At 37.1% G+C, this 13,145-nt stretch overlaps 1 protein-coding gene across 1 annotated transcript; it reads right to left on the bottom strand.

Annotated features, from left to right (window-relative positions):
- Window positions 1–1,179: 1,179 nt before the first annotated feature.
- Window positions 1,180–11,350, bottom strand: LOC128266493 (serine-aspartate repeat-containing protein F). Its single transcript, XM_053003064.1, is given in 8 exon segments — window positions 1,180–2,290; window positions 2,355–2,393; window positions 2,396–2,890; window positions 2,948–3,019; window positions 3,502–3,559; window positions 4,535–4,852; window positions 4,913–4,981; window positions 10,919–11,350. Coding segments are annotated over 7 exon segments (1,119 nt in total). The 5' UTR covers window positions 4,922–4,981; window positions 10,919–11,350; the 3' UTR covers window positions 1,180–2,162.
- Between the last annotated feature and the right edge of the window lie 1,795 nt (window positions 11,351–13,145).

The raw sequence follows: 13,145 nt of genomic DNA, 5'->3' as shown, positions 1-13,145 counted from the left end.
AGCATGATAAATGTGTAATTATATAATCGTATTCAAATTCTACTGGACAGTACAAGCAACACCTGAAGTTTTCAAAGGAAAGTTTCTTTTTAACGAGAATCTAACTTAAGCGCATATACATTACAAAATATAAACTATACTCTTTATATACACACCACACACACAAGCATAGGCATTTGAAACAAATGCAGTCTTAGGAGGTTTATAAGAAGCACATACTGCGACTCATAGTCAGCGTTAAATCTTAAAATCAAATTAAATAGTCAACCCAAGAGAACAGCACACACTGTAAGAAAGCTAGATCTTAAAACCATTAGTAAGTATGTTAAATATTGTTAAACAGCCAGCAAGTCATACCATGTTAGCACGGGTGCAACTGATTAGCAAAGAAGAAAATATTTTGATCTATAAGTAATTTAAGAGAGTGTTGGCAATATGAATTATCTTTCGAGTTATTTGAATCTTTTTTGCGCAGCATCAGTTCTCATCAAAGGCTAAGCATCTAAAATATTTCTGGAATGTCACTTAAGATATCAACTAAAAACAATACACAACACGAAACAAAACAAACAAAGCTTCATTACCTGATTTTTTTGAGCAACTTACAACAAAAATAGTTTATTATGCAAAAACAAAACAAAATAATCCTAATAATAGAACAAATTTTGTTATGCTGTATTTAATTTGTATAATTTTCATTGGTGCTGTAAGATCATTACGACATAAACAATGATTATGACGATAATAAGAAACGAATTCAAAAACAAACAGTATTTAAAGAGCTAAAAAAATATAAAATATTTAATCAAAGTAGATTGTTACATATCAGAATGCTACATGGAATAGAGGAATATAATATACATAGCTCATTTCAAGCCGATTTGCAGAGAAATTTTTATAATATTATACAAGGCAACAACAAGCCATCAGCAATTTTGGTATATTTTTTATGCATTTCATAAGTCAAATAAAAACGAGTTTAAAGTCATCAAATTTTCGAATATCATCAGCAAAGTTTTATAAAAACCCATAAGAGAAAATTATGTACGAAATGATAGCGAGTCGTGTTAAAAACAATTTAACGATAAACAATGAGATCTTTGATAATAATGGATTTAAAATAAATAAGAAAATGTTTGATAAACAAAAAAAAACGTTTGTTTTTATTTCCCCTTGGTAAAAATGCAAATTGTTTTCCAGCTTTCTTGCCACATTTTATTACAATTGTCCTTCATAAACTTACAGACCATTCGGATTATATAATTCAACAATACAGTTAGGAAAACTTATCCAAGAGCTACACATTTCAGATACAAATATTAATATGAATAATATTGAGTATAAGGTTTATTACCGGGGGTGTTATTCCCTCAACAACTCATACAACGTAATCGAACGAATATAAAGACTCGAGTACAGGCTTAATTAATACAAAATATATATATATTTACAATCTTCTACGTAGTTTTGTGACTTTGGACCATTTCTGTTGTAGTTCCACGTTCGTTCGTTCATCCTGTGTCTGCTCCACAGACATATCAGACTTATCCTTATAGCTCCGTATCTCTCCTTCTTTATACCGGGGAAAAAATCGATCTCTATCAAATGCAAGTATGTAAAGCATTCCAAGTCCTGTGCGTTCTGAATGGGTGTCTTACTAAAATATATACGTGTAAATCTATGTAAATCTATATTGATTCTGTTTCGCATTCCATGTGTGTGTGTATATAATCACCTAATCCCTCGCCATATGCAGCTTACATTATCGAGTATATCTTTATTGGGCTCTGTGGCTACCTCTAGGCTCAACATGTACAATATATGTATAGTATAAATATTTATTGATGTATATAAGTACTTATAGAGTTTGTACGATATGTTTGTCCTAGGGAGAAAACTTTGCAATTGGAGATACAAGATACGAGAGTATGTAGTTAGGGACGGTTTCTAGGTTCGTAAAGCGATCGCACTAGTGGAGAGACTAGCCGGGCAAAAGGGTGGAGTGTCTTTATAGAGTTATACAAGAATATATAGATGCCACTGTGCAGCAGATAAAAACTCAAACTGTCTTTATCATTCTGTAAGCAGATCGCAAGAAGTATCCATACCCAAAAAAAATATTCCTGCACAGTGTTGGATTAAGTTTATAATTGTATATATGTTTAGTAGGGGTCATCTGACCCACCGCCGGATACACCGCACTTCGAGAGAAGGATGGCCGCCAGGCGCTGGGTGAGCGGTTCTGTTGGGGACTCCGAATCGCTGCAGGAGGCGGAGGGCACTTTGTTGCCTGAAATCAGGAGAGGTGAGAAATTATTGGTCAATTCTAGCATTAAATAGTAAACTTAACCGACCATTGCTCACGTCCAGGTCAGCTGCCGGGTTTTCTTTAGGCCAAAGTTGAGGCTTACGGGCACAATGTCGTCCTCCTCCTCCAGCAGCAAACTGGAGTAGGAATGTGTGGTATTGTCGCTGCGACCGCCTCCGCCACTGGATGAATTCCTCGAGGATCCGGAATCGTTGTGCGAATGGGAATGCGAGTGGGTGTGAGAGTGATGGGTGTGTACTGCCAAGGCAGCTGGATCCTGCCCTGCATCGTCGATGGGCAGCTCGAAGTCATCGCCACTGCTGCTGCTCTCCTCCTCGCCATCCATCACATCAACGTTGTCAATCTCGTCGTCACCCCATCCATTATCCTCCTCCTCGGAGCAATTGTTGCTGCTCTCGCTGCCATCGCCATCGCCATCAGCGTCTGCATCCGCATCCGCATCTCCGTCTGCATCACCATCGCCATCGGCATCCGCCTCCACATCGGAGGCATGCAGATCCAACGCCAGGTCTGGTGATGAAGATTTATTATAGTTCTCATCGCTGTCGCTGGATGTGGTCACTGGGGCAGACAGATATGGATTAATTGAGTGGCCCCGCTATTCATCAGCTCACTTACCTGCCCTCAGCTTGTCCAGGATGAGGGGATAAAACTCTTTGGCCGTGGCATTGTTGGGCTCGTACTGGAGAACTGAATGGCAAAAAGGAAAATCATAGTTCATAATTAATGTTGATTAACAGAAATGTCATAAATAGTATAACTATTTAAATGCTCAATTTGATTTATTTAAAATTTAAATTGAGTAACTCATTATATTTATAGTACCGATATATACAAATATAAATATGATTGTATTAAGAGCATTAATAATTTAAACATTGAATGTTTATAAAAATATAATATCTAATTAAAAATTACATTTATGAGGATGAAATTTTAAAAAAATGTGATATGCATTTATTGGTACTTTAAATTTCTTTATTCATTTACATGCTCTTCTAAAGTTAAATATTTTATAAACTATATTATTATTTTGATCAATTTATTTAATTTAAAAATACATCCACTTTTGAGTTTAAAGTGCTTTTTTTGTCATCTCGAAACAAAACAAAGTTGTAAATGCATCTCCCGAAAATACGGTGGCATACTTTGGCAGCTTTTATTCTACTCACTCAATTTGCAATATTTCAATGCCTTTTTGTAGTCCTTCAGCATCACGGCAGACAGGAACTGCAGGAGAAACTAGAATTACCATGCTGTACGGTGCATCGCACAATACACGTTTAAGCGAATGCCATCAAATCCTTTGAAATTCTCATAACATCTCAGCAACAAAGGACTTATATACTATATATATACACACCCCCACCTCCCCCCTGATCCACTGGCCCACATTGTGGGACGCACAAAAAAGTTGACTCTGCTGAAAGTTGAATGCGCTCGAAAGCAATTTATTAGCAATCAATAAGCTGGCCAAGTGCGCTCGGTGCCGTAATCCTTGGGAAAGGACTTTAACTTAAATCCGCAATCTCCGTTGGCAGCACAGCAATTTGCATTTGCATAAGTTTCCTGCCAAGGATCCTCATTGTTGTTGGCTTTGAACAACAATGAAGAAGTGTGCCACGCTTAGATATTGATAATGAGTCAAAATGTGGGTTATTTTTAGAGAACAACAAAGGATTTCGGCTTTACTGAGATATTTTTCCAAGTTCTTTTAATTGTATATTTTTATCAGGTAAAAGTTGTAGTGAAAATGTTCAATGATAGGTAATTGATAATAAAGCTGATGTACTAATAAAACTAAACAAATGTTTAAGAGAACAGTAAGTTATTTAATTAGGCTAAATTTAATTTACATAGCAAATAATATATTCGGATAATTATTGAGAATGGGTTTTATTATTTGTTTAAGTTTATTAATATAAAAACTTTTAATTTTACATAATTGCTAATATAATCTATTTGACTGTTAAATCATCGATGGCAAATTGTAGCTTTTATACTATATTCTTTTTTGATTTAGGAAAAGCCTTGCCCGGTTTATTTAAATTTTTAAGCCATTTTTCATATTTTTAACCCCCCAAAAACCTTCTCAAGCGGAAAAAAAATACTAAAAGTTGGCCGTTTGTACAGAAACTTTACTTGGTGGCAGGGATAGGTTTCATTTGAAGGGCACTCTCCTGGTTAAAACTGAATTTCTCTTACCTCGGCTAGAAACTCAGTGGGCGCGGATATGCTCTCGTCGGCGTCCGTATACTCGGACAGGCTTTGGCTGAGGTCCTCGCTGGAGGCGGAAGTGGGCAGACCGGAAGCGGAAGCTGCGGCTGCGGCGGCAGCTCCGTTCATTATGCTTATGTTGTTTGTCGTAGCCATCATGGCCGTAGCTGCACCTGTTCCCGCTGCTGTTGTTGTGGTCGAGGTGGTGGCAGGAGCACCATTATCGTTGTCCATGTGGCCACCACCGCTGCTGTTTGGCCTGACCGCATAGACGCCATTGCCATTGGACTTGTCCATGTGGAGGAGCTGTTTGCAGAGTGATTTAGGTGCCTGCCCCGAGGTACTGAGTTCTCCCCAAATACTCACGTTCGACATGATCTCCGATAGCAATTTCAGAATTGTGCAATCTTCAATTTAGCATTTTCACGGGGTTGTCTGAAATGGCAATTAGAAGAGGGGAATAAATTTGAATTTCGATTGATCTAGATTGCCAGGAACCGCAGTGCAGCAACGGTATCGATTCCGAAGCTTATCCCTAATTGGATTACCATTGCCCTACGTTCGACCTTCAGCTTTAGGCCAAGTCGGTTTTAAAAAAGCAGGCAACAAAGAGCGTTGGAAATTCGTTAAATGTCAAATGCTAATTCCAGTGCCGCTGGATGAGCGCACAGCTAACCGTACAGATAAATTTAGCCTAGATGCACTCAAAAATTTGGTGATAGTAAGTTTAAAAAGTAGGTAAGAAAATAACTTTTATGGGCAAGAATAAATTTCTCTTGTTTGTTGAAGTCGAATTCAGAAGATACATTTTTCGGAATTAATGTAAAAGTATCTTAAAGTAAAAGTATCTAAAATGTTATTTTAAAAAAATTTTCTTGAGTGTTAAACCTTAAAATATAAAACATTATTTTATTTAATAATATTGTTAGATGGCCAAATTAAATTTTGATCACTTTCAATGTTAAAAAAAAGGTACTTTCAATTAAAGAACATTTTATGTTGTCAATTAAACATTGTAACGATAGATGAAAGTAAGATGATGGATCATGGAGCTCCTAAAACATCATTGAAAATTGTCTGATTTTCGGCAGTGCAATGTTCACAGTGTTCCGTACAAAAAGCGAAATTCAATGATGCGGTTGATGGGAGTGTTAGAGGCGGGGATCCCTGCCAGCGGCTTTTCTTTGGCCAACTAGTTGAATAGGCTAGCTCGACACGCGAACACACGAGTATTTGCCGGCTGCGAAAGCCAAGTGCTAGGAGGGCAAATGAGCGGAATTGTTGGCGTTCTTTGCCGGGATGGGTGTTTAATTGGCGAGCGACATGCACCACGCCTCGGGGTATGCAATGAATTTTTCGGTTATTTATGCAGCATTTGCAGACAGCAAGTTTGTCTGTGTATGTGCGTGTGCTGTGGCTTAGGTAGGGGTGTCCTTACCCACTCTACAAACACTATTCCTAAAAATCTTCCCCCCACAACCAAATCATGGATCCGCCACTGGGCGTGAGTATATAAATGTATGTGCCAGGCTGTCTGCTCCTTTCAATAATTGAAAGACTCGCAGTCAAGGACTCGGGGGCCATCATTAAAAACAATAAATTTGCTTTAATGCTCGACAGGCGAATGATTTACTCAACGGTTTCTTTCGGTTTCCGGTGTGCACAAAAAAAAAAAGTTATAAATAGTAGTAGTGTTATTGGAAAAAACTTCTAAGCTAATGAATGTGTTTTAAATCTCATTATACATATAATATATATATGCCTATATATGTTTTTAAAACAATCGTAAAATAAATAAAAACTAAAAACAGCTATGATTTTAATCTTAACTTATATATTTTTGTGTTCGAAACTGATACAGATTACAAATGCTTTTAAAGATTTTATGTGCATAGTCGCCTCTATAGAAAAATTTCATAACCACCATAATGGTTTTCTGACAATTTTTCTTTGCCTGCAAAATCAATAACTATAATTGCACATCTTGCGACGTGCTGAAGCCATAACTGACATGGCTTCCACTGCTCACTGCTCACTGTTTGTTTACTGCTCCAAATGGCCCTTAATTGTATTTTATACCCAATGCATTGAATCTTAATTGCTGGCTGCCCGTCTCTGTCGCACTTTCTCTCTGTCTCTTTTTCTGTCTCTGCAAACAACACGTCAGTCAGTCAATTGTCTGCGATTTGTTTACTCGTCGGTTGATCCTTTCTGGCATTTCCAAATGTCAGACATGTCTGGCCCATCCTGTCACGCAACTCCATCGGAGGTCTGCAGGCAGTTTAAAAATCGAATATCTGTATTTTTTTGCTTATTTCGGCCCAGACTTTTACAAGGTTGCGAATAAAACATGTTGCATTTCAGAAAAAAGCTTTTAAAAGTACTTTGAAACTGCTCACCATCTGCTGCAGTTCTCATGGCACTTTTGTAAACCTTTTACTTTTCCGGACTAAAGCACTAACTTATTCAGTAGAGCTCAATTAGCACGAGTGGGAAAACTAATTTCAAAACAAATTTTAATTCGTTTTCTTCAGAATGATTCAAAGTTTCGAAAGTTTTCACAGCAGTTAGAAACTATAGTTTCGTGTTTGCTAGTGAGAGACGTTTAAAGCAGCTTAGGAAACAAGAAATAAGGAACATTGCTCAAACAAATAATAAAAAAAATAATATTTATATATTAAAAATTTTTCTCAATTTAAATGACATAGTTCATTAAAAAAATCTTTATGGTTGCCATTTTGTTATCGAAAATTTATAGCTACAATGATACCATAATTTACCATTTTGTTTTCGACAATTTAAACTGAATTTAAATAAGGCACTTTAATGAGCTTAAACTGTTTTCATAACAACAGCAGCAAAATTGACGGTACTTGCAATATCGTGTTGTGGGAAAAAAAGGGAAAAACCTTTTTCTACGACGAGACCTTATACAGGTGATGGCAACGTTGTCTAACCACTTTCATTTGCATAATTAAAATGTCTACTGGCAAATTGAATTTCAATCTCAAAGCTGGCCTCACCTGACTTTAACCGGCAACCAACCCTTTTTGGGGTGAACCAAATTTAAAGTCGGCGAACCGGAAAGTTATGTATGCGAGACAACATGTACCGCATATATACAAATGTACATATGCGTCATGGGGTCAGATGGCGGCCACATTGCAGTAAAATTGCATAAAAAGCCATTGCTGTTACTGCAATTTGGTTGTCCAGTTTGTAAATGCGCCGAATAATTTATAACAAACACTTAAATGCGACTGGCGATACCAATCCCCAGCTAGGCCCGTTCGAATGTTTGCCAAATTGCCGGCCAGTTGGGGCTTATTTGAGCCAAAACAACATGCAATGTGTAGTCGAAGTCCCGTGGCCTGCCAACAACTAACCAACCGACCAACCGAAGTAGCAGAAGCTACCGAACCGAAGGTCCTTGACGTTGGCCAGTCACAACACGAGTCGTTAATGAGTTTTCCTTTTAATACATTTTTTAGCCGGCAAACACTACCGGCGGGCTCATCTGGCCAGGCCCATTGATGCAGTGAAATAAATTTGTGTAACTGTCAACCTAAATAGCTTACTTATTTATATAAAAATATTAAGGAGAAAATAGAAATAAATAAATATATATAAAAATTAATTTTGGAAAGCAAAAATACTATATTTAAAACCCCCAATATACAGAACATTTTTCATATGACAGCTGTAATCCTTTCTTATGAGAAATTTTGATGGTATTTTTCGCTCTGTGATGTGACATGGCAAAATGTTGTCAATAAAACACGAATTTATGATAGAGTATAGATATGTGTGTGCAACTGTATAGTCAAACGACTTTGCGAACTGTAATAACAATTCTTTGTATATATATTTCTTGCCTTTGGCTGAAAGCGTCCAGTCCTTGGAAGGAACGTGGGCCAATTGCATGATTATAATGATCGCCCTAAAAACGTTGTTATCGTTTGTTGCTGCTGCACTTTGAGTGGATGCCAAGCGATGGCCATTTAACTGGTTTTTCGTTGCCCAAATATTATGGTAATGGTGTTTCAAAAGTACCTTTCTTTTGCATTGCCTGCAGAATTTTCATTGGAAGTTTGGCTCTTTCAATCAAAGCAAATTGGCTTGTATAAGCTTCAGAGGCTTCCCAAGCTTATTTCATAAGCCATTTAAGGTCATTTAAATTCGTGAAATCTAAAAACTTGTAAGAAATTTACATTTATAATATTCAATAGGCATTGTATACACGCTAAGATTTTCTCATACTATTCTAGTCAATTGAATTGATAACTAATAACATAAAACTTGCCAAAAACTTTGCATATACAATTTTTACTTCAAGGCTTTAAAACCGCAAACAGTTTTTCAGCATAAGCCAAGAAATATTCGAGTTTTTCATTGCCAAAACTAGTCAGCTTTAACAAAAGTAGTTAGCTTGGAATAAAGCCATTTAAAGCAGACGTTTTGGAATGCAAAACCGATCTTATATTGTATCGCTCCGTGGGTATTCAAATATTCCAAAGGAAAAGTTTCTGCAGACCGAAAAACTTGTCTATGGAAAGTTTAATTTGCACCCACCCCCCCGAAAACAACCGCACCACCCAAGGACGGACAGTGGGCGTTTCGCTGTGGTCATTGGCTTTGTATGAATTACAATCGATATTCGGTGGATGGGCATGGGTTATCTGTTCGTCTGTGTCTAAGCCGAGTGCGGTTTAGTTGGCCACCGAAGCGGCAAATAAGCAATTATGCTGGGTTACATTTGGCTAACATGGCATTACTTTGACTGGCCACCATACGTGGCGTATGCGCAATATTGCATCTGGTACTCCTGCCTTGATTGTGGCTTCGCCATAACAATGCGGCTTGGCTCAGGAATTGTTCGCATTGTATTGCCAGGCTTTTGTCTGTCGTCCCCGTATTATACTCAAACAGGAATTTATTCATATATGCTTTCTAGTCCTACTCATCAAGCTGTCTCCACCCATTCATTTGTTCATTCATTCACTCGTTCACTGACTCACGGCGCAAAAGTCGCTCAAGTGGTAATTAAAATTATAGCAACAATGCGACGGCTTCTGGGCCAAGAAAACGATGAAAAGGGTGCTGAAGCCGCTGGCTGACACAGAAAGCCAAGCGGAAACGCTGGCTGTTTGCTGGTGTTTGTGCAACACACACGCTGACAAGTTGTGGCTGTACACACACTGGCAAATAAAAAGGACACTCTCTCAGTCACACAGGACTAGAACTGCTTTGACAACTTGAAATATTTCTGAGTGCCCGCCAACTCGACCCAAAGACGCTGGTGACAAGCCAAGAAGAGGCTGAAACAAAAACCAGTGCAACGATTGTCAGACACCAGCACCAGAAAAATACTATATGCATTAAGTTACCGAATTGCAGAACTGTGGGTTAAATACCCAGTGCAAAATTACATATTTGTAGGTTTTTTGGTTACTGATCTTTAACTAAAATTTTCACAAATCCGTATTTCGAGACTTTTAACCCCTTAAAACTGTTCTCGCCCATACTTTAAAAATTATTTTATTGATTCACAGCTTTTTATTTTAATCTTCTTATTTAAAGTTTACCGATTTTATAAAGAAGAAACATATAATAATTTTATTGCGGTATCTAAAAAGTGTCTCCATTATTTGTACTTAAAAAAATTATATTTTTTAACATTGTCGTTATAATCGTTAATATACTACTCCAGTCTATACATTATATCTTGTTTCTTGGGTTTCTCTGGTTTCTTTGCAACCTCCGGTTTCTGTGTGACCTTTGGTTTATTTTTTGTTGGGACGCTTTTCTGTTTTTTTGGGATAGCTGGAACTCATCTGTTACTCGATTTGCTCGCCCTTTAACTTAGCTTAATAGAAAATTAGCAAGCCTTTTAAGTTTTTCAAGTTATTTAAACGACATAGTATCGAAACTTTGATTTTAAAATCGATGTTTTTGTTGTTTGTAGTTGACAGCAAAAGGGATTAACGAAAGATATTTTGTGAAAACTAATTAGTGCAAGTGTTCGATTACTTACAGAGTTCATCTTTATTAATATAAGTTGTTTTATAGTTTATAAGTGAAGCTGAGTGGGTTAAAGGCCGCATTGCGAGGGGAGAATCTCGAGTTGATCGTTTAGCACATCATTAAAAATGCCTCGCTGTGCAGAAAGTTTCTCGTAGTCGGCACTCTCATGTGGCAACCTTTGCCGCACTCGAGTGGCAGAAATAAATAATTAAAATTTTTTAAAAATCCCAACCAGAAGAGCTCACAATTCCCGCCAAGGACGAAGGTTAATGCGTCCTGTTCATGGCGGGGATTGGGGGAAATGTGGCAAACAATTTACGGGCCTGCTGACAGGGCACCTTCTCCTACCTTCAATAATTTACGAGCGGAGTCGTGTCCACTTGTTTAATGCATTTCCAGCCTCCTGAATTTTTCTGAGCTGCGAAGCCAGTAAGTCCCAGGATTAATTAGCGTTGGGTCCCCGGACTTTCCTCGAATCAAAGATTCTGCGGCGTGGGTAAAAACTAATTAACGTGTGTTTTCCCTGGCTTCTACGCAGTTGAAGCTGCAAAAATTTTTGCAAGAGTTTTCTTTGCACGCACACGGAACACAAATACTTCGATTTTTGTTCACTGATTACGCGGTTATTTCCAATTTTCAGATGCACATTCTCTGGTTATTTATTCAACGAGAAAAACAAACTTTAAATACTTTGTTGCAGCGAAAAGTAAAAACGTTTTTTCTCTTCGATGAAGTAAAATTCGTTCCGCCTTTTTGCGTCGCAGTTGCGCTTAATTAACAGAGTCGACGACTGAACGAAATGTCCTTTTTATACACACTTGTTCGCTTTTACCTTGCCCAAGGTAGAGCTTTCATCTCTCTGCCGCTCTCTTGAGCCAGCTTGCTCTCCCAGTTAGCTTTGCTCTCGCTTTTGATAGTTCTCTGTGTTCTATAACTGAAAGGGTATATTGTCCTCTCAACAGATTTAACTTCATTTAATCCAAATCATAATTTGTTTTTTTTTTGTAATATTTTACTTTGGTAATCGTGTCATAATTATTTTAGAATAAATAATACATTTTTTCCGTACACATTATGGGTTTTATCAATCATAAATGTATTTTTTTACCGCATTATCATTGTTTTTTTTTATTAACAATGTTTATATATTTAATTTATTGTCGAGCTTGGCTTGTTATGTTTTAATTATTGTCTTTTTAAGTATTTAAGGTTTTTTTATTTTAACTTGTTTGCATTTTGGGTAAATGCTGCTCCCAAATGAAAAAGTTCCAAGCTTGGGATCAAACAAAATCACAATAATGTTAAAAATTTTGTATTAGCAGACTTAAGTTTTATATATTAAAGACTTTAGTATCTGAAAATGTCAGTCCTTATTTTTTGTGGTATTTTAAATTAAGTCACTCTTATTTCTCAGTTGCCTAAAAGCTCTGCTCCCTCAGTTTAAAAGCTCTCTCGCTCTCGCTGCGTTACAGAAGGAAAACAAAACAAACAACTGAGCGGAGCGGATCCGGAAATGGTGCAGGCCAGAGACTGATGGCCGACTGATTGTGGCCATGCTGTCGGCCCTGCATTTGTATTCGTATCTGTATCTGTATCTGTATCTGTATCTGTATCTGTGTGTGTATGTGCATGAGTCTGTAACAGTGTCTGTGTAAGAGTGGGCGTTCATGTAACGCGAACGGTTAGTCAGCTGGGAAAAATACTATGCAGAGCGTACGCATCGAAAGCGGAGCAAGAGATTTTTGCGGCCCATTGAGTGTGAATTAAGAGATGCCGGCTTAGTGCGAATCCTTGCATATACATATATGGTTTTTTTTTTTCAATCTACAGTATGTGGATGCATGTATGCCCTCGAGTGGCGGATGTTTGTGGTATCCCAACGCGGATAAATGCTGGCTACTGGTTAGTCCCATGACGTTTTTTATTTCGCATTTCAGCATTTTTGTGGCCTGCTTTTGGGAGGCGAGTAAAAGTCAACAGAGAAATGATTTTTAATCTGAAAATTAAATATTGTCATGTGAAATGCACGTTCTTTTCAGCCACTTTCAGAAACTCTATAGTATTTATGAAAAAACAAAGATGAAACTTAAAATGGAATTTAAAAAAAGTTTTGATATTGATGGATAAAAAAACCTTTCAAAAATTTACTTTATTTCCTAACATCCATAATATTATTTTTTATTAAGAATAAATATATTTAAGGAATTTAAGCGTGTAATAATATCGTTTTTCCTTAAAAAATACTAAACTGGTTGTTCAAACTTTTATTCAAAAGAAAATATACACAAGCAATGACCATTTCTGTCTTTCATAAGCTGTATTAATGCTATTTTTCTGCTAGCGTTAATCCCTAAGTGGTCATTAGATATTCAGCGGAAAAGTGTGCTCCAAACATTTTATTTATTTGAATGTTTTTGTAGTTTTCCCATTTCCCTTTTCTATCATTTAAACAGCAGCGCGGAAAAGTCGTTCCAGTCAGCAGCTCTTTATGAATGCAAACTTGCATTTGTTTCCGAAAAGGGAAATTTACGCTGGCAGTTTCAATCCCATTTTGCCTGTTTCAGGGGCTTTCGCA

This window comes from Drosophila gunungcola, chromosome 3R, assembly GCF_025200985.1.
Source record: "Drosophila gunungcola strain Sukarami chromosome 3R, Dgunungcola_SK_2, whole genome shotgun sequence".
NCBI classification, from domain to species: domain Eukaryota; kingdom Metazoa; phylum Arthropoda; class Insecta; order Diptera; family Drosophilidae; genus Drosophila; species Drosophila gunungcola.
Note: the sequence above shows the minus strand (reverse complement) of the source record. Positions and strands in the feature narration are given on the sequence as shown.